The 21841-nt window shown below is 39.6% G+C and overlaps 2 protein-coding genes across 4 annotated transcripts; one reads left to right on the plus strand and one right to left on the minus strand.

The window, feature by feature from the left end:
- Positions 1-243: 243 nt before the first annotated feature.
- Positions 244-21425, minus strand: LOC6601996. 2 transcript variants are annotated; one of them, XM_026991021.1, is made up of 11 exons: positions 21198-21425; positions 15441-15764; positions 12453-13532; positions 9490-9567; positions 5632-5917; positions 3107-3291; positions 2720-2885; positions 2316-2657; positions 2195-2262; positions 1115-1732; positions 244-920 (listed from the first exon to the last, which is right to left on the minus strand). In XM_026991021.1, exons 3-11 carry the CDS (start codon positions 13371-13373, stop codon positions 330-332), a joined length of 3255 nt encoding a protein of 1084 aa, XP_026846822.1. In that variant the 5' UTR covers positions 13374-13532; positions 15441-15764; positions 21198-21425; the 3' UTR covers positions 244-329. The 2 variants fall into 2 exon arrangements, with proteins under 2 accessions (XP_026846822.1, XP_002027049.2); XM_002027013.2 differs by lacking the exons at positions 15441-15764; positions 21198-21425 and adding an exon at positions 14690-14862.
- On the plus strand, positions 3300-5432 carry LOC113566242. Of its 2 annotated transcripts, none has more exons than XR_003409011.1 (2): positions 3300-3369; positions 5032-5053. XR_003409011.1 is itself a non-coding variant. In XM_026991022.1 (2 exons), the coding sequence occupies exons 1-2, from the start codon at positions 4492-4494 to the stop codon at positions 5231-5233; spliced, it is 342 nt and encodes a 113-aa protein (XP_026846823.1). In that variant the 5' UTR covers positions 4485-4491; the 3' UTR covers positions 5234-5432. The 2 variants fall into 2 exon arrangements, 1 of the variants encoding a protein (XP_026846823.1); XM_026991022.1 differs by lacking the exon at positions 3300-3369 and adding an exon at positions 4485-4631 and having other exon boundaries at positions 5032-5432.
- Positions 21426-21841: the final 416 nt, after the last annotated feature.

Below are 21841 nucleotides of genomic sequence, written 5' to 3' on the forward strand. Positions count from 1 at the left end.
TAAACGTAAACATAACACAAAGGATTTTTTACATGATTTCTAATCTGTTTCCGATAAGTGACGATCCATATAATATTGCACACTGACTTACGGGCACTGTTGTAAGTACATACAAACGTAATCGCATTTACATATGGAAATATGTACCTCATTTATAGTATATAGTATATTCATAGAAGTTTGCACATAAATATATATATATATATATATATATATATATATATTTAATTCTATTTTAACTGCTGCAATCGACGCAATTACGAAATCGTTGTACTTGATTCTGTATTTCTATCTGTACCTATCCTACTGGGCTCAATCACCGCCAAGCTTCATGAGCTCGACGGTACTTGTTGCTCTTGCTGATGTGTCGGGAATCGATGCTGTTCGTTACTGTTAGCACTGACATTGCCATTGCCACCAATTGACTGTTGCTGTTCTGATTCGCTTTTGACGCCGGTACTGGCAGCCAAACGAAATGCCACCTCATGGGAGCGCAGAATTGCTTCGGCCTGCTGGTGCATGCGAAGAGCGGTTTCTGGATGGTGGTGACTGTGTTGTGAATGGGCTTGCTGAGTACTAGGAGCCACTGCGTGCTGTGAATAAGTTGACGCCTGGTGATGATGTTGTTGCTGATGATGGAGGGCCTCTATCGGATTCATTCCTCCTAGTGTTGAGTCTGGTTCTATGGAGCCACGCATCATGTTAACGTTCATGTTCATCGCAACGGACGACGCGTTAGCTGATGACTCGTTTTGCATCTGCAAGCTCGGCACATTTATGTTCGGCGAACGGCGGGAATTGTTCCCGTGAGAGTGCCCGTGCCCTAACAAATGTGACAACTGCTGTTGATGGTGCTGTGGTGTCTGCTGTTGCTGAAGATTATGAGGGTGCTGATGGTGGGGTAAAGGATGTTCGCCGAGCTGTGAATTGGGCCAAAACAATTACGATTAGTATTTATAAAACAAATCAGGCAACACTTACTGAAAAAAGAGATGAGCGAAAGTCACAATTTTAAGATTTTAATACTTGATTTTCACATTTCGACTACTCGTATGCAATGACTGCAATGGCATGCCAGCTTCGTTAATCTCTTATTTCAGTTACCATCTCTTACATGCTGTTGGTGCTGGATGGAATGGGGATGCGCGGAGTGGCTTACAAGTGCAGTAGAACCATTGTTGGGATTGTTCATACGCATAGCAGCGGCAAGATTAACCACAGCAGCTTGGACGGCCGCACTGGGAACATTCGAACAGTCAATCCCATCCTGTGGTGGTCGGGATGCTGCTACAGCTGCGGCTGCTGCTGCCATTAGTGACATTCGATTGGCAACGTGCAGCCCGGTATCCATATTGTATTGACTCGAATTTGGAAGACGCAGCTCGTTCATTTTGCTGGAATTGCAGCTGTTGTTATTCGCGCACAGGGTGTTGTTATTGGTGTTGCTAATATTGTTGTGGCTACTGTTCTCAGTTTCACTTAGGCCGTGATCGTGATCATGTTCTTGATCTTGATCGGAAGTTGATGACGATGAAAGCCGCCCGTTCGACGAACATTCCGAGTTTGCTGATGGTGACGGGCACTTTGAGTTGGATCCCCCTGAGTTGGTCACACCCATAGGTAGCACATTTCTCGCCTCTCCAACTCCGATTCCACTGGCAGCACCACTGCCGGCAGCTATAGTGGCCGCTAGTATGCTCTCTCGCTCTCGTTGCTCTGCTGCCGCTCGGGACTAAAGTATAAGTGTTATATATAGAAATATGTTATTAATTTACGAATAAACCTTTCAAAATTGTACTTAATTGTACTTGGCTTTAAAGAACCACAAGACTGAATTTGCTGTTAAATTAAATTAAATTAAATTTCGAAAGTTTGGTTGGAGTATCTTCGCAAACAGAATTGATTTCCACACAAAGACTTGTTTTTTGATCGACACTCCTAGTTGTCCGATTTTGTTTTTATTTGGACGAGTCAATAAATACAGGAGACCGTTTCTTTGTTTCTTACGTTTGGGGTGGACCTAATATCGACTGTTAAAAACTGGGTTTCCTAAGATGAGGTAAATTTGCTTAATAGTGTAGGGAATCGATCGGAATTTTTTATAGAAGCATAGAAGCAGTGGCCCAAAAATCAGTATCAGAATTATCAGTAGTTTAAATTTCAGGCTTTAATTTGTTTATTATTCGTAGCATACCAAGACGTATTGAGCCGCGAACTGGTGCTTAGGATCCATACGCATCGACTCCATATGGGTAAGCAGGCCTGTGGGAGGTTGAAATATGATTAAAATGCCGCGAAACCATTTTTTTTAATACCATTTTCATGTGTGAAAACAGCCTGGCACACACTACAGGGCCACATGCGGAGGCTATTTGGGAGCTGGGAGGTCTCGGCGTGACAAGCCAGATGCTTTCGCAGAGATCCTTCGTTGACGTAATGCTTGCCACAGACTGGACATGGATGATTGGCAGTTCTTCTTTTTCCCAGGTAGCTGTCGCTGAGGTTTGGTCCACTCCCAGTTGGGGGATGTGTAGGTATCCTTGCACAGGTGGATTCGGATGTACATTGTGAGCCAATTGGTATTGGCCCGCCCCCAGATACATTGTCATTTCCGTTGCCACCCGCACAATTGATGATCTCACTAAAGTGGGTTGCAGCTGCGGGTATTGGGTGTTTAGGAACTTATATTACAACTATTAAAACTCTCCTCTGATCTCACCTGTTCCACTTGAAGGTGGGCTCTTTTCTTCATGGACGTGTTTCATATGGTCCATGAGTGCTTCGGTACCAAGAAAGAGCTTATGGCATACCGGGCAGGATGTTGCATTGGGACCACCGATGAGTGCCGCATGCTGCTGCAAGACACCAAGATGCAGCTGTAGCTCCTGTCAGTAATATGCGGCATTTGTTGATTTGTTGGTTGTGATGATGTTTGACACGTGCATATTAAAAGGACATATGAGATCGATAGCGATGCCGATGTCGAAAGGTAGAAAGTAATAGAATGCCACACGGACGACACCGTAAATGAGAGTGAAAAATGTAGTTATTGTTGTAGTTGTGATTGGGTCAATCTTTACTATTGCATTATTGGATCAGAACTCACTTTGGATGTGTGCGTCCGCAGACTGGACTCAGTGGCGAATCCCTTTCCACAAATATTACAGTGAAATGGACGATTCTTGGCTCGCTCCACTTGGGCGTCATGATTTCGGAGATGTTGCTGCAGATTGGAGAGCTGTATGAAGGCTCGCCCACAGTCGGGCAGGTGGCACTTGTAAGGGCGTTCTCCTGCAATGTTATATGGTAACGAATGAGCAGATTAAGTAGGCTGGCTTTTGTGATGTCATGCCGGATTGACTGGAAATGGTTAGTCCGTGCTCAGATTTGTTTGGAGCAACACATACATTTTTTCGAAAATAAAGCCTTCCTAAATAGTAGAAAAAAAGTCTCTGTCTCTGTTCCTCAATCCGGAATAAGAATCGTCGAAACGCAATAATATATTTGTGAATCATTAAATATGCAAATCGTCATTCTACAAAGGCACATTAGCTATATAATAATATTGGTAATGCTCGAATTATTAAAGCAAATACTGTCGATGAAACGAGATTTATCAAACATTTACGTTCAGAAGCTAGATGACGCCCGTAAAACTAAAGAAGAACTAGAAGTAGTCAGGAAATCATCATAACCATACCAGTATATATGTATGTACATATGTACATATTTATGCATGTATATTATTCAAGTAACAATCCAGATACTCACGAGTAATTATAATTACTAAAAATAATCCAAAAAGTGTACCCCAAACATCCCCCACCCGCACAGTCTAAGAAGGAAAAGGATATTTTAGGTAAAAAAAATGTGTGGCCTTAATGTGATACTGCCCGAAGACGTCGCCAAAATAGCTAAAGGCGCGTAATTGACTGATTGACTTCATTTTAACGAGATTAAACAGCAAGTTCTCGAAACTTACGTCTAGACCGTGAGGAAAATCCCTTTGGTTCCCAACCGAGTCAGTGCAACTGGGAAGCTTTTTAAAAAGTTGCAGTTCTCCGGAAATTACGCATTTTAGATTTAAAGCAAATTTAATTTCATTTGAACGCGCAATTAAATGAAAAGTGGAGGTCAGCGACAGGGACAACGACAGGCGACGGAGAACCTGAAGTCTAAAACGTTTAAGCTACTTAGAGTCACTTTGCTTTCCAGTGGCATTAAACACAAATAAATAGTTACAAAGTGCAGTCGTGTAGATGAAGATGCGGTCACCGTCGAGACACCGTCAGACATAGCAGACCCAAACTCCTCAGAGTAAAGCCACCGGCAAAGAGACTGGAAATTGCAGCAGTGTTCACACCTTGCGGCACGTAGTCGCTGCCTTAGCGCCACTTCATTTGACCTGTCACTTTAAACGCCTTTAAATATGCGATGGAGTAACAGTAAAGTTGACTAGCTTGCACCACTTTATGGCTCGCTTTCCATTATATGTCGCGGTTGTTAGCAATGATGTTTTTCCTTTGCGCCTGCTTAACTTTAAAGAAACCGCCTGAGACACTATTGTCTAATTACCCCAGGACCAACACAGCGGCGCAGGCAGGCAACCGGCAACCGTCGTCTATAAAGAGGTAAAATACGACATCATAGCAGAGGTTGACGTTGCCGTAGCCGTAGCCGAGTTCCGTTCCCTGCCTCTGTCGCTATGCCGCCGTTATCGTGGAAGGGCGCAAACTGGTTTATAATTAAAGCGTATTTGATTTCTTTTACAGTATTTTTACACAAAACAAAATATAAAAAAGATGCGAAAAATACAAAAAAAAAAAAACAGAAGGCAATTGTAAAGTTGCAATCAGGTGTGATATAATTTGGTCGAACAGAACGGAAGACGGTGGAACTTGAATGGCTCAGGGTCTGGGTCTATCAAATGACATTGAATGCAGCTAATGACGTTGAATAATTTCAGTTGTTGTATCGCCGCGACCTGGCATGAACTCATATTCATAGACCTATCCTATTCATTCTTTGCAGCTGTCTTCCGTCACAAACGGGCTGGATTCAGGCACGGGCGCGGGCGCTGCCTCGAAAAGCACTCAAAGTTTATTTAATTATCTTTGTCATTGGCATTTGCATTTGCATTTGGAAATGGGTGCTGCCAGCTTTAAAAAATATTTGCCGAACGCAGGATACACGGATACGAATACGAGTACGAACTTGCAAGTCCATAAGATAGGGACAGCGCCAACGCTGAGTGGTGAGAGGGAGACAGTGACAGTGACCCATGGCAGTAGCAGTAGACGACTGAGTGCCGATGAAATTATGAGTCTGGGGCTCGGAGTGGGGCTGGCGGCCGGTTTTAATTAATCAAGAACGAGCACTAAGCATTTTTCATCAGCTTTGTAATTACAATTAGAATGAAGAAGATCAACAAAAAATAAGCACATAATAAGAAAAAGAATAAATTGTGATATAAAAAAGTATGGGATTGGATGGGATGGAATGCAATAGATGAAAACAAAAAAACGGCTTTACGATTTTGTGTTCACTACGATGATTCCTTACTTGTCCTTTTTTTTACGACTTGAACATATGTACATACACACATACTATACATACATATGTCAAACTTACCTGTGTGCAAGCGCGTGTGCTGTTGGACATGGGACAGCTGCTTAAATCTACGATCACAGTAAGAGCATTTGTACGGCTTTTCTCCAGTGTGGACACGAATGTGCTGCACGAGCTGGTGATTGCTGGAAAAACTCTTCATGCACTGTTGGCACTGATGTGGCTTGGTGTCCGTTCCGGGTGTAGCATTGCCACCCAAGCTAGGCGTGCCGGTAACTCCGTGCGTCGCCAGTCCAACGCGAGGAATTTGTTGTTGTATTTGCTGCATAGCGCTTTTGTGCATAAAAAGCTGAAAATGCAAGTAACACGTTGAAACAGTGCTAGTGAGTTGAAAATAAACGCCAGGAGGCTTTTCACTTCCCAGCCAGCCCCTGCCTGCCTTAGCAGAGTAGGTCCCTTAATTCATTAGATCTCAAACTTGTTCCTGTTTTATGCACATTGTATGTAGGTACGAGTATATTTAGTATGTATTGTATGTTGTATTGTATATCTCAGTGAGTAGGCAAGGTTATGGGTTATGAGTAGATTAGATTGCAACATTTAGTCCCTACCTCCATGTGCAAACTGTCTCCGCGGCGGTCTCTGCCGGTTCCATTTATAGATTATTTCGAGTAAAATTTATCATTTTGTGTGCCCGTGCAGTATATGTTTTTTTAAAAAGCGATTTTTATAAAAATGTGTATCGTTGCATGTTATACAAGTTAAAAACATGTCAGCAAAAGTTGACCTTTTTGTTCAAAATCGAGAATACAGAAAAGAAACTGAAGCTATTAAAGGTAAATAAACAATGCTATCAATGGTCATCGGTGCTGCTCACCTTGCGAGGCCGCCATAATTGCTGATTTTTAACAAATTTTTATTGGGGCCAAAAAAATCCAAAAGTAAATAAAACAAGAAAGAATTTTTAGCTTCGGGCAGAAAATTTAGTTGCTCTCTATCTCGTATGTCGGATCAAATCAAGTATTTAAGTTAATAATAAAGCTTGGTTTTTATTATCAAGTAGTTGAATTATATTTCAAAATAAAGATTTTTTATTTCCCGAGCTCACGATATAAACAGCTTGCTTAAAACTTCAATCGGATAGATTCCATATAAGGGGGACTATTTTGAATGGAAACAGACGTCTCGGGTTATTTGTGCTATGCTGCCTCCGCCTCTGGCCAGAACCATATCTGCAAAGCTATAATAAAACTGCAAGTGCCCAAAAAAAAGTATACAAAAATTATGAACACACATACATTAGATCATTAGTAATCGATCAGGATAATGGTAGCTGGGACTAATATTCGTACATATAGAGCACAGACTATTGTGTTGGCTTCCCCTTCCCCCCTTTTCAAGACCAAGCGGAGAACGATACTGAGTCCGATACCGATAGCGGCCCTTGTTCTCCAGAGAGGTAAGGTAAGTAGGAGAAGTGCAAGAGCGAGGACGAGGCGAGGCTGCTTTCATACGGCGTTCTCTGGTTGGTTGGCCAAGTGGCCGATGTTTTGTTTTCACTGGTAACGGCGGTAACAACCTCCGTCGTTTCGCCACAACCACTCGTTTTTGGCCGAGACAGACTGCACTTTTTATTCATTTGGCTCTGGTGAGTAGTCGTACATGCACAGGAACAGATAGAGGCGGACACAACTACAGGCGTCTTTGCCCCTTCGCTTCGTTCGTCTTTGAATCGCATAAAAATGGCGAACGAACTCTACAGGACTCTGCTGTGTCCAGAACCAGCCAACAGCAGTTTGCGAATCGCCGGCAAATGAGATTGCTTGCGATAATAAACGGCGAGTGCGATAGAAGAACAGGTCCAGCACGGCATGGCGGGGCGTTTCTGTGTGGGTCCTCGGCCTCTGTGTGCGCGTGGAATAGTATGAGTATGAGATGGACGCGAGCCAGAAGATGAGAATAAAGGAAAATAGCGAATAGATTGTGTATATATGTATGTACATACACACAATTTATGTGAATATACACAAAAAATTCTCACGAAAACGAACCTGTATTCGAGGTGATGGAGCAAGTACATATGTATGTACAGACATACTCAGGCTGTGAAAGTTAAAAAAACTAACAAAAAATCTTTCAATAACTTAACTGACTGCGAGTATAAGAGCTTGCTGGAAGGTTTTTTTCTCTCTCCCGACAAAGAGAATGAGTCGAGTGTACTAGTATACTAGTATGTAAATATGTATGCTTGTACATATGTAAGTGGATACGTCTGGTAAGGCTAAGTTTATACTTTTAAAAACAATTATCTACTTTCATTCCTTAAATGTGAAGTCCTTTCCGAATTTCGAATTCGTTTTTAATGTCCACATTTTTTTATAAATTCAAGTCTTCGACCCCAATCTAAAGGGATGGACCTACTATCAGGGGTAGTATGCATGCATTTACAAGCCTATACCATCATTCCCTATAGCTTAGGGGTAGCAGGAGGCGGTAACCACTGTGAGGCCTGTGGCCTAAGGTGTATGGAATAAAATGGTTGCAAAAAATGTGTGGGGTGATTATATCGGTGTTGTGTCGGGGCAGTATGTACATATGCGTAGCAGTTCTATAATAAAATAAATTGATTCGGTATTTGGGGACGTTACAAAATGAAGGCCTTTTGCCTTAACTATATATGTAGATGGGTAACATGCATTTATTCATATAAATAGCTAACTGACACCCTTGAAAATGTACCGATTTTCCATTCACAGCTTTGAAATATCACAGTATCTCAAGGTCACGTAAATAATGTAACATGTGGTAAATTTGTATTCAGGAGATTCTTGCTAAAGCCATATGCGTCTTCGAACGGAAAAATATTCCTCTAGAAACTTTTCTTTCATAAACCTCTAACAAGTTCAGTACAAAAATTGTTCTAAAACTATTTATGTAGCTACATTTCTTAGTTCTTTTTACTATTTTGTGAAATACAATTTTTCATTCACATTTATTCAAATTATTTTCGCCGAACAAGAAGATGTAGAGTTCATCATCTATTGATTTGGATATGAACATAAATACGTACACAACATATAAATATGTATGTACATAAATATGTTTATACAATATGTAATGTACCAATCTACAGCCCTTTTTTCCTCTCTATTTTTTTTAACATTACTCTTTATAAGCAAGGGGAAATATAATATAGAAATAAAAAATTAAATTCTTTTCTTTGATTTTGTATTCGATTAAAATGGGAATATTTGAGTTGGGACGCTAAGTTTCCTTGACAAGTGACTTATCCGAAAAATAGAAATGATCGCCAACCATCCTAAGTGAATATCTACAGAGCTCATACAGCAACAGAATTACTGTTCACTTCAGTAAGGTTAGTAATCCAATAAATCAGTCAACAAACGATGGGACAATGTGAGCGGCGCCTATATCATCAAAGTACAATAAGAAATTAAAATGAAACCAATTGGATGTAAAATAAAGTAAAACATTGCAATATTGTCAAGAAATAAAAAGTTTATTGCTACAAATTTAAGTATAAGCGGCTACTGTTTTGTGGCCAGTTTTTATAGAGACGGGTAAAACTTAGGCTAGAATATAAACTAATAATCATAAAAAACTTAGGAATATATCTCTCACGTTAATGTAAGATTACATTACATTAATATGTTCATTGTTCATTATTGAAGCATATCAGAATTAGAAAAACGGTACTAGTACGAGTACTTCTTCTAAATGGTCCAGATCAGCGATTCTTACTTCGAGCTAAGTTTTGCTAATGTTAATGTGTGTGTGTATGTGCCAGAATGTGTTCTAATCTGAAAAGTGTTTTGTTGGTGTTGTGGTGGTACAATTGCTGTGTGTTCGTGTCTTTGACGAGGAAGAGTACTATACACAACGGAACAGATGCCAACTCACTCGTTGCAGGGTTGACCAACATTCTTCAAGGGTGCGTTCACTGATCGCGGCTGCGCTACTCGACCGGGATAGCTGAAGCTGCAACGGTATAAAAAGTTAAAAAAAACTATAAATAAATGTAAATAGTATGTACATATGTATATTGGTTTATGTACATAAATAAGTACACACATATGTTCATGTAAGGAAATGTTTATCTTTTCGTTTTAATTTGATAAAGGACAAAAAATAAATAAAATACGTTTTCAAAAGTATGAGACTCGGACTCGGATTTATTTATACACATACATATGTACATATGTATCTGCATGCCAATAATGGGATAAACAATATATATTTATATATAATATATATATATTTAAATAAACATATCTTTCTCCGAATTGGCAAGCTGAGCATTTGAGAATGGCATTTCTAATTAAATTTGTAAAATTAAGTAAAATTAAAAAACCTATTGTCTATGAAAGGTAGCTTAAACTAAATAATATAAAGCTTTAAAAGCTAAATAAATAAAACTTCCAATCGCCAACGAAAAGAAATCGTGTAGGTTTTATGTACAATTTTGAAAAGTTAGGTTTCAATTGAAAATTAAAAATTACATCGTGCTCCTCTTCATAGTCAAGTGTCATTGTGTAAACTATCAGACCGATCTAGACAGCCGATCGTAAAACGAAACAAAACGGAACGAATACAACACAGCTCTCTGTTAATTCTTAATTTTGTTGGTTTTTGTTTGATTTTTGAATCGCGCACGTTTTTCTATGTTAGTTGTCGGATTGGTGTGGGTTTGGCTTAACTGGCTTGGTTATCTACACAATGGAATCTGGTAAGGTTAGGTAGACGTAGACTGCACTGGACTGGATAAGATTGGTGCTATGAATTAAACATCCGAAGGCAAATCCATCCAGCACAACAATATTCACTCATATGCATATGAATCAATGCACTGAAAGACTATTAAAGTCAAGTCAGAACTTCTGTTGTACTTGTCGCCACTTTATTGTTTTAATTTTTCGGGGTCGGTATTTTTATTTTGTAGTTCATAGCGTTGTTGTCAATCAAATTTACAGTTTATCGCGACCACAACAACTTTGGCGAACGGATTTATTGAAGTTAGAAACGCGGAGTCACACAACCTTACGGTCCGATGTCCTTTGAACTTCTGCCGGTAGTCGGTAGTGTAGTCCTTGGCGGTGTAGAGACGCTGCGCTTATCATCCACAAACGGGACACTGTGCCCATACCAGTGTCTTCTTCTTATAGTATCGCGCCGTCGACGCTGTCGTCGACGTCAGCTCCTAATTCTGCGTCTCTTTCTCTGTTCCTATACAACTAGTGCTCTACGCTATTATTGTTTTCTTGAAGAAAATATGCGCTGCGCGAGTAAAGTTATAATGAAAAAAAGACAGACCGGACCCAAAAAAAGCTCCCCAAGAATGAGAATAAACTCTGTCGCTCTCTCTTTCTGAACGCATAGAATGGGGAAAAGACAAGGCAAGAAAAGCCAACGAAAAAAAAACGAAGCGTCTGGCGTAGGAACAACGAAACGGGCAGTGTGTGTGTGTAGTATAATACTAAACTGCGCCCCATTCCCATTCCAACCCCTCATCATAAGTTATAACTGAAAGCAGTTAGGGATTCACACACACACTCACGCAGATAAAGGAGGAGAAATTGCGAATGTTCATAGAACGCAAACGAACACTCACGAATGGGGTTACTTCAAGAAAAAGCACAGCGCAAAAAACTAAGCAAACGATAAGAATATACATATTCTCGCTCTCTCTCCCTTTCCCTTTTTCTTTTGCTCTTTTTCTCACTATCTATCTCTCTCTTTTGCTCTCGTTCCTACTATATCACTCCTTCCCTTCCCTGCTCAACCCCTTTTCCAATTTCCATCCCCTTTACCCAGACTAGTCGAAATATTACATAGAGAGGGGTTTGGTCTGGTCTGGTCTACTTGTACAGATGCCCAGAAATGGAACAAGTCTCAAGCGGTGCAAGAAACGGGCTGTTAATATCATTTAAACGCCAAGAACGCCACGAACATTTTCCCCTTCGGTTCAGGGTTCAACCGAGAGAGGAGAGCTTTTTAATTTCCCTCCCAAAAAGGGGTAAGAAGGTAATATAATATCTAACCATTGTTTGCTGTTGGGATATTTTGAGAGTTTCTCTTAATGTTTCGAACGTCAGGTTAGACCTTAGACCTTGAAAAAGAGAACGCTCGGATCAGGAGCTCTTTGGACACTGGAAAGTACTCGTACGTGCTCGTAGTCGTGCAATACAAAAACGCACATCGCATCCCTACGAATGCGTCAATATATCGGTGGTCAAAGCCGTTCACTTTGAAACTTTCAAGTAAGAGTAAAAAAGAAAAATAACTTTCAAGGACATCAATAAGGAAATCTACTGGTCCACGTAGTAGGTATATACATACATATACTCATACACACTCCACTCATGGTACATTTGTACGTACATCAGTAGAAGTGCTACTCTTCAAGACAGGACATACATAGCTCATATTTAGTCATCCTCAGTATCTTTCTTTCTTTTCATATGACATGTATATATATATTATATATAACGCTACGTACAGTATTGCAGCATGCACCTTACATACGTAATCCGAACTGACTTGGCTAAAAGCAGGCTCAACTTCATCATTCGACCCTGGGAACTTAAAAATTTTGTGGGTGAAGTCCAATATTAAATTATTAAATCCGATTCGACAGTGTTGAAATTTGAAAAATATTAAATCAATTCTAAAATAGGATACAATTCCGGATAGGCGATGTTTTATATATTTTTCTGCTGAAGCTGCTTAAAATAGGACAGATCTATGCGGAAAAAGGTTAGGCGGGATTACTGACTTTCCTAAATGGGATGTACATCGCAAAAGCTATGCGCCTCTACGCTCTTGATCTTTATTTTAAATGCAAATATTATTTTTATAGGTATTACCTGTATCTCGTTGGCCATCTTGTCGTTGTTGAATTTAATTTCAGGAGTAGAGCTGCCACCAGATGGCGTTATTGAGTGCTGCGGCGACTGCTGACCTTGTGATAACGGTTTGTTGAGCATTACCGTTCCAGGCCCTGGACTCTGTGTCTGCCGGTGGGGTTGTGGCTGCGGTTGCTGAAGACCTCCTGAAGTCTGCTGTTGTGTTTGTTGATTGGATTGCAATTGATCAGCGCCGACGCTACTAGTACAGGTAACACTTGCAGAGGCATCCGTGCCGGAGCCTGGGGCGTCACCCGCGTCGTAAAAGTCACCAGTGTATGCCTGCTCCGTTTGCTGTTGGCGGTTTTCATCAAGACGCGGCGGCTGTTGGTCAAGCTCTTGTTTAGGCTTGATGACGGGATTTAACGGATTATGGCCATAGTTTCGGAGCATATTGGACTGATCTGACGGGGGCGAAATATTATTCTGTAGGGCTGTAGACTTGAGGTGAGCTGCGGCGGCAGCGGCAGCCGCGGCGTTGAACAGCAGGTGATGATTACTTAGCTGCGGGGCTGGCGCCGAGAGCTGACCCCTGAAGGAATCGGGGCCAAAGGGCTGCTCATGGTGCTGGTGTTGCAGAAGGTGGTGATGTTGCTGAGGCCCGCTAGATTCGATTTTAGTGTTTAGTGACGGGTTGTTGCTATTGCTGTTGTTGCTGGCAGCCGTGCCATCTGAATTGGCACTGGGGGTTAACTGGTGATCATGCTGTTGCGATATTGTTGGATGGTGGGACTGGTGGTGCTGTTGATGATGATGTTGATGCTGATGGTGGTGGTGCTGCTGCTGTTGTTGGTTCGGAGGAGTGTGTTGATGAAGCGCCGAGTGAAGTCCGAATGGTGCGCGGGCCTGCTGCCAGAAGTCTGCGGCGTCCATTTTGAACATCAGGATGATGGTGGTCAGGAGATTTGTATACTTGTTTTCTGTATCAATATCTTTTTGCCGACCGATCTTTGATTGGGACTCCCAAGATTAGAACTGGTCAGTCCAGTGCGATTCGTTTGCGGTTGCCCACAGCATCTCGATTTCATATAATATCACTGCCTATAAAGAAAATCAAATACATGTATCCGAAACTATGCAATATTTATAAACAAGTATGTAGGCTTATTTTGAATCGAACGTATTAAAGTAAACTCAAAATAAAAGCAAAGGACAGGCAATAGAAACTAAGATTAAGGCAATGCAACGCTATGGAGCTTAATTTTGCGTCATATAAAATTTATTCCACTTTTACACTAAGTCCCGAATAATAGGTATAAAGTGAGAAAGAAGTGAAGTTTTAAGCCTATTTCAACAGTCTGCCATTGCTTCATATCCAAAAATGCACATTATTCATTCTAATTTATATAAATTAAAAAAATATGACAATTTTGTGAATAAGAGCTCTGAAATATTATTGTTATACTAAATCTTCTGAACGGGTTTTTGAATTCAACAGGCGTACCAAAGCTGGGATTCGTATTGAAGTATCCCTGATAGAGCGAATTTGCTTTGAAGTCCTGTTTGCAAAACAAAACAGTATTGCGACGGTAGATAGTACATACCAAAAGAAGATGTCGGGTAATGGGCATTAGATGGGACATTACAAAAGTATACATAACCAATTTTTCTTTTATGACGTCCAAGGAACTTTGCATATGTACGAGAATCGGACATACAAATATGTACATATGTACATATGTATATGCATCAAAACATTTTTGAATTCGTACAAAAATAAAGAACAAAAAGTTAACACTTTATTTTGGTCTCGCAATTTGAATTTATTCCCGTATTTTCGAATATGTACGATAGAACTTTTCAATTTGGTTAGTTTTTTAGTGAATTTATTATCCAGCTCATCTGCTCATCCATACAGCTCATCTGTTTGTCGGTTTGTCTAGTCTCATTTACGTGTCATAGGCTACAAAATTGGTAAAAGAAGAAGCAATAATTGGTGGAGCTATAACTAATACATAATCGAATGTTATGTACATATGTACTCGTAGCTTCAGCTGAAAAGCGTGTTATACATATACATATGAATATAGTAGTCCCACTTTGAGGCACTTGGTGAAAAAGGAAGATCGCCTTTTTTGAAACTCTATTTGAAAGCAAATATTTCGTCTTTTTTTATTATTTGATCATGTTGTGGTAAAAGAGCACTTCACTTGGATTTAATAGAATCAACTGTTAAACTTTGATGATCCATTACATACTCATACTCCAGCAACTGGGAACGGACCGGCTATTTTTCAATCTAAAAGCCAATATACATATGTACATATACTCGTATACTTTTGTATGCACGGCCACGGTTACGGTCATTAGAAACGAAACGGACACCGACACGTCTATAAAGTTGTTCCCAGTTAACTACACTACCGATAACCTGGCGGCACGCGAGTCATTGAAAAACTAATTTTGTCGCCGCCTCGGCGAAGTATAAATATGCTGTTGCTTGGGGTTCAGTTCAGACACATCTCGCTTAGAAATAGAACTTGTACTTGTACACAAAAGCGTGAGTCGGCCCGGCCTGAAGTAGAGTTCGTTGGCGATGCAAAGTAAGCCAAACGTCTTCGTTTTTGACCTCAACGTTAACATCTTCGGCAAAATATCTTCGCCTCGTCTTCGTGTCCACTAACACCAACATCACATCTGCGCTTAGAAGTTTTCAGGCATCCAGGCTCTCTTAACTTGCTCTTAGTTGGGCAGACAAGCAAGTCAGTCTGCCAGCAAGGAAGCAGCAAAGCCGTGGGTGCTTGGTATTTGGCTCCATCAGGGCTTGCATTGCAAAAGATAGATCGATGTGACTTACAAAGATATCAGCCGGGAAAACCATTGACTTATACTTCTCAAACAATTTCTCCAAAAGAACAGAGCAAATCTAGTCGTTACGAGCATTTAAGGCGAGTACTGTTAGCTCTTAATTACTAAATACATATATTGGATTTTCATTCAAAAACTTACATGTTCTACTCACATTCCTGATGCATTACAGTTCCTTTTCAAAATGGCTATAGCGCCAGCCATTAGATATAATGAGACTATAATTCGGATGATACTCAAATAGTATCCCTTGGTGTAGCTATTTTCGCTTGATTCTTAAATTTAGTTTTTTTTTCCGTATATGTATGTGGTTTATTTAGTTATGCATTATTGAAAGTTATTTGAACATAAGGCCGGAATAAGGCACACGTTGCGGTTTCGCGATATCGTAACTTCGTAATGGTAGTTTACTAGTGACCGTTTTTTGTTCAAACTCGTTGATTGCTCGCTCCAATTTAGTTTAGACTTGGATAGTTTTGGTTTTTTTAGATTTTTCGTAAATTTTACATCACAATTTGTTGCCTTGCCCGATAACTTTGCTTATTTTTTGTTCGTATGCCCAAAAATATCACCCAAATTTTTAAATATATATTTCTTTTCTCCTCTCCTCAGGCATATGTTGGTATAAAAAATATAATTAAGTATAATACAAAACTCTAGGCTTGTCTAGCTTGCCCTCGCCGCCCTCAAGTTCACTCTGAATATTTTTTAAATTAAAACAGAGCTAACAATTCGATTCAGCCGATTAATGGGTTATGTTATACTCGTAATATACTATGTACCATAAATGATGTCTTCTTCGATTTACGAAAGTAACTAATACTACACATATGGTAAGGGTTACTTAAGGGTTATGTTATGGTTATGTGCTGAAAGTAGTTGGCGTGTCTGTGTTTTAGTTCCTATCGATTAGTGAGTGTTGATTCCTACTGCGTTATGTATGTATAATCATCATTCATTATTAGTTTATGTATCAATCTCTCTCCAGATATTATAAAAACTTTTCTGTAATCTTGTTTTATACTAAGGTTTATGTTAATGGGTTTTCTTTCAAATTCAAATTCTATTTACAGAAAGTGAGGACACATGTACATATGTGGGTGTCTATGTGGGTATGGTTGTTGGTTGTGTCTAGCTTTTGTGGAAAACGCTAGCTATAGGGTAAGTGATATTGCAAACTGTCTGTTCCGGTGTCAGTGTGTCTTGAGTAGGCATTCAAAAAACGTATTTTGTTGCTTTGGATAGTGTACCGTCTAATAGGTTCTTTCAGGGTATGTGTTCAAGCCCTATATACTTCAAGTCTATAGTTAGTTACTTCTACAATACCTGGTAATAATACAACTTTAAAGATTTATCTACAAGTCAAGTCGAATTCTCTATATCTATTTACTAGGCCTGGTAAATAGTCTAGTCTCTTATCATCCCATCCCATCTCCTGTTCAAAAATCTCTTAATCTGTTATCCTTGGTGAGGTGAGGCTGGAAAAGAGTTCAATTTATGATTCTTCAAGATTCCTTTTCACGTGTATTTTTTTTTTTATTTTATTTTTTAATTTTTTTTAAACTCTATTCATCCTTCATTATATAGTTTTGTACTTTTGATTTCAATTTCGCAACTTTTTGGTTGTTAATTATTCTTTTTTTTTGTTTTTTTCTGTTGTTTTGATTGCCGAATGTTCAAATTTTTGTTAGATTTTAAACGGTTCGATCTGATTCTGGTTCTTGTTTATTTATTGTTTTTTGAATGTTTGAGTTGAAGTTTAAGTTTGAAGTATTATATGCTTGCTTTTTTGTTGTTGTTGTTTTAATTGATCAGGTCTAGAGTTGATGTTGTTGTTAATCCCTTTTGTTGTAATGAGTATTGCTAAAAAAATCAGAAGAGTATAACTGCATCCGTTCTATTGCTTTTAAAACTGAATGGTGGTTTGAGTTAAGTTAGCGTTGACTTCTATGGTGGCTATAGGTATTAGTTTTAAAAACGTATTTGGTCTATTGTTTTTGTTAAAATTATGATGATCTGAAATCAAATGGAAAAAAGGTCAACATTTATATGATAAGAAAATCAGGGTAGGGTTTATAAACGATTCCCGACAAATTCAATTAATTTGAACTTAAATGGTTGGTCGACTCTTTTTATTCTAATACGAGTTTTTTTTTCACAATCCACATATTGTATTTATATAAGTTTAAAAGCTAAGTTATGCACATTTGAGAAATAAAAATGCTCCGCGAGGTCTGGACGATCCGCAGTCGGCTGTTCTACTCCATGGAATATTGCGTTTGTGAATGCGCCGTCGTCCAAAATAATTGAGAATAAAAATCTGCCATCATCGCCGCAGCCCCAGCGCAACGTCGACGATGCATTGATGGTTAGGAGAGGGCAGGGGGGAGCAGCGGTTTGCTTATTATGAGATAAAAATTGTGTACGATAAACAAAAAGCGACTGCAGCAGCAGCAGGAGCAGCAACGGCGGATGTGGATACAGATCCTTTCACTGGACCTGGGACCCATCGCGAATGCTATGCCAGCGCCGGCGCTCTCGTCAAAATGCAGTTGCAGTTGCAAGTTGCAATGCCAGCTGCAGTCGTCGTCGCAGTCGGTGTCGCTGTCGAGGCACAGACTTCTCCTGCTTTGCCATGTTGGCTCATGTGTGTGCTTGTATGTATAGTACGCAATTCGTCTGCCCCGTACCACGTTTCGCATGCATTTTCGTTGCATCATCCCCTATACCGCCCACGCCCACACTCGGGTAAAGTGCGGCTCAAGTGCAATTTTTGGTTGCATTCAGCTCTCCCGCTGCACTTTCTGCAGTAACATCCCTTATATGACGGCAACAGGAATGACCAATGCAACAACCACCACGTAGACCCGCGCTGCCCACCCTCCTGAGCCCCACCCCTTTGCAGCAGTGCCTTCTGTTCTGCTATGTTGCACCCACAGTCAGGTCCAGGTTCTGGTCCTGGTCGATGGCATGCAAATTTGTGCACGATTTAATGTCTACTTCAAGGCCTCTCTCTCGCTCTCCCTCACACACACACACACACACACACACACACGCTCTCGCACACAGACTCACACTTTTGTTGACTCTTTCTGTCTGGCTCATGTTTATGTGTTGCACTTTTTGCGTGTGTGTGCGTGTGTGTATACGCTCTGGATGCATTTCCGGTCGTCGTCATGGCGCTGTAGCATGCACATAAATGTTTATGCATTTATGTATGCATTCTGCTATATATTTATATGTATGTACATCCGATAAGCATATCCGAACCCTTAGATGCATGTACATAAGCATGTGCATATAGATATACTAAGTATGTACACAAAATAGACACACACACGAGAGACATAATGGAGTTCAACGCTGCCACTGCTGCCATTTCATTGATTTTCGTCCATGGAGTGTCCAGAACATGTCGAACTATATCGATTTTCCTTAAACGTATGGACCTAAGCTATGTTACGAACAGAACAGCAGAACTAATGTCTTAACTCTTTCAAAGTAACTTATGCTATCAAGGTCGCGTTTCAAATGCAAAGAAGAGCATGCAGGCGGAGCCTAACCAAAGAAATACATTTTCTTATGTGCTATATAAACAGTTGGCCATACAAAAAAATTAATCATGGGTGTTATGGCAATGCTTTAGTCGATGCTGGAGCTTACGTACGCTATATAATCAATATTTCTATATATGTATGTATGTATGCACTGTGAAATGAAGAAAGGGGCATCAACATAAAAAATCCACATCCACATCTGCATAAAATGTGCATTTATTAATTTATATTAATTCGAATAGGCGCTGCCCCCTTAGAATGGAAATCCAGAATTATTTACGTGAACCTGCATACATATGTATATGTAAATTTGTATTTAAGTACATACCACTAAGTACATTAGCAGATCTATGCGCCCCAAAAGTACGAGTGCAAGAACGAGTAGGAGTTTCAGTTCGAGTATGAGTATGTAATTCAAAAGCAGCTCCTGGGCAGAATATGGTTAGAGGAATGTGAGAGTATCGCAAATCAGTTTGAGCCGACAGTCGCCCAGGTTGTTTTTGATTCGAAGCCTTTTTATACAGAAGCGACACACTTTACTTTGCAACAGTATTTCATACATAAGAAAAATTTGATATACAATATTTTATAGTGTAAGAATAATTGCTGATCGGTCATGTGTGGATTGGAGAAAAAATATTTTAAAATCTTAAATTAAGATGTGTGAGAAGATCTGTATTTTCGAATTAATTATTATTCCAAACTCATTTAATTTCCTAGAAAGTCCCCATGAACCCAAAAGCTTTAAAGAATGATAAAGTTGAATAAATTAACTTTAACTTTACTGGTCGTTGAACTGTAAGGGTACATAAATAATTTCTTATGTACATTAAATCCATAGCCTTGCAATTTTAATCCAGTCATTCTTTCTAATAAAATGTTCAACTAAAAATAGCTCGTAGGCGGATTGCGTGCAACTTCCAGTCGAAATACGTACTATACATTTTTTAAAAGAAGCCAGAAGCAGCGAATATCTTATCGAATAATATCATGTACACATGTGCACTACGTATCGTATCGTATGTGCATTTATTTCAGAATAAAGCTGGATGAGAGAAAAGCAGCGACGCACTTTCACCCTACATCACTACTCGTACATTCCGTTCCAAACCGCTCTTCATATTACCCTCACGGCCGCGTTGCGTCAATTGCAAATACAATTTATAGGGAATAAATAATTGCTAAATGAACAATGAGAAAATGTAGCTCTGAAAGTTCACTTATTCGTGCGAGGAGCATGTACATATATTCATACATATGTATGTATTTATTAATTTCTAACAGCTTATATATGTACATATGCGTTTTTGCGAAACGGTTGGCGAATTATGTATGTCCGCTTCTCTTCTTCATATGGTACAATTTTAATTTTTATATATTACGTTTTAAGTATACTTGGAGATAGTCTGGTCTGGATTCACATCGTAGAATATAGGAATTTTATAAGCATTTACTAAGATCCATTCGGATTCACCCGCACCCACCTTTGCGGCAAAACGCCCAAGTATGTACATATACATATGTATGTAGACACTAATGACGCGACTGATGACTGAGTGGTCATAATTATGTGGAAGTTTCTCGTCTGGGCTGCTGGACCACCTGCCATACTCGTATCTGCCGCTCCATTGTACATTTCCTGCGAATATTTGATTTCATTTAGGCTCAACTTCACGAACTCACACACACCACAATCATCGGTTTAGCAGAATTACAATTATGTACATGCCATGTATATATATATATATATATATATATACCCACATCACATACGTAAATTGTACATAGTCGCGGTCGTTCCTGCTTAACTAATACATGCATTTATGCAGCCATATATCTATGTATCTGCATACATCTGGTCTGGTCTGGTCGTGTTTAACTTATATAAAACGATACATGCGAAAGTATATATATTGTAAATATGTGCAAATATAATTATTTATATAATAAGGCACATACAATTGCTCTGTTCTGTTAGAATTGTTAGTGTCAATATACACAAGTATATATACCTCCTTTAATAGTATGTGTCGAATACGTCTGGATTTGAAATTGGCAAAATGTCAAATAGATACCTTTATAGAACTGCATACTTACGTGCATGTGATGCGCCAATGTAATAATAATAATGCAAGCAAGATGACTTATGTACATATCGAGAGCTATTTTAATCATTAATTTTTCTAAAGTAGGGTTTTCAGTGTCTTTTTTTCTGATTTAATGCATCGTTATTACACTCAACACAACACACTTCATTTATATTGTAGAATAAACACATGCATTCTTTTGTTTGGTGTTGCTGCCCCTTCCCTTTCATGTTATTATGGGGAAACTGGACTACCTCTGCCTCTTCTTCTGCCTCTGCTCTTCCTGACAGCCTTGGCACGATAATGAGAAAACACTTGGCATACTGAAACTACAATTTACAACTAAAGGGAAACTAAGTGGAGTAGCGGCATCGGATCGGTGGCCGTTGCCGTTGCCTCGGGCAGTCGCGATCACGATTTGCGGTCAGAAGCAGATGGTGTGCCACTGACCCACCATTGAGCGATTGCGAAAACAAGCACACACAAAAGAAATACATAAATTTAGCAACAGCCCAGATGCGAATGGAATGGGGGGAGGGTATAGCAGACTCGTAAATATGCATTTATGTATCTGCAAGTGCACATCTGCTCCCGCGACATCCTTTTGGGGCAGGGCAGGCAAAAAAAAAAACAAGAAAAGAAAAGGCCCGTCTCCATCTCTCGAATAAACCCCATTCATGGTTATTCCACATCGTACCTATGTTATATCTCTTTGAAGAGGAGTAAAATAACAACTATAGCATTGCCTAGGCTACGGCAAACCTATAGTTGTTATTTTAATGAGAAGTCTGCCAAAATCGCATCACACAAACATACCCTCTATATTGGTGCGCAAGCTTTACCTACTCGGAACCCAGGACAGATGCAGGACAACGGCTAGCGGTAAATAATAATAAAG

The sequence above is a fragment of the Drosophila persimilis genome, unplaced genomic scaffold (assembly GCF_003286085.1).
Source record: "Drosophila persimilis strain 14011-0111.01,24,50 unplaced genomic scaffold, DperRS2 tig00000652-arrow-arrow-pilon, whole genome shotgun sequence".
In the NCBI taxonomy this organism is placed as follows: Eukaryota; Metazoa; Arthropoda; class Insecta; order Diptera; family Drosophilidae; genus Drosophila; species Drosophila persimilis.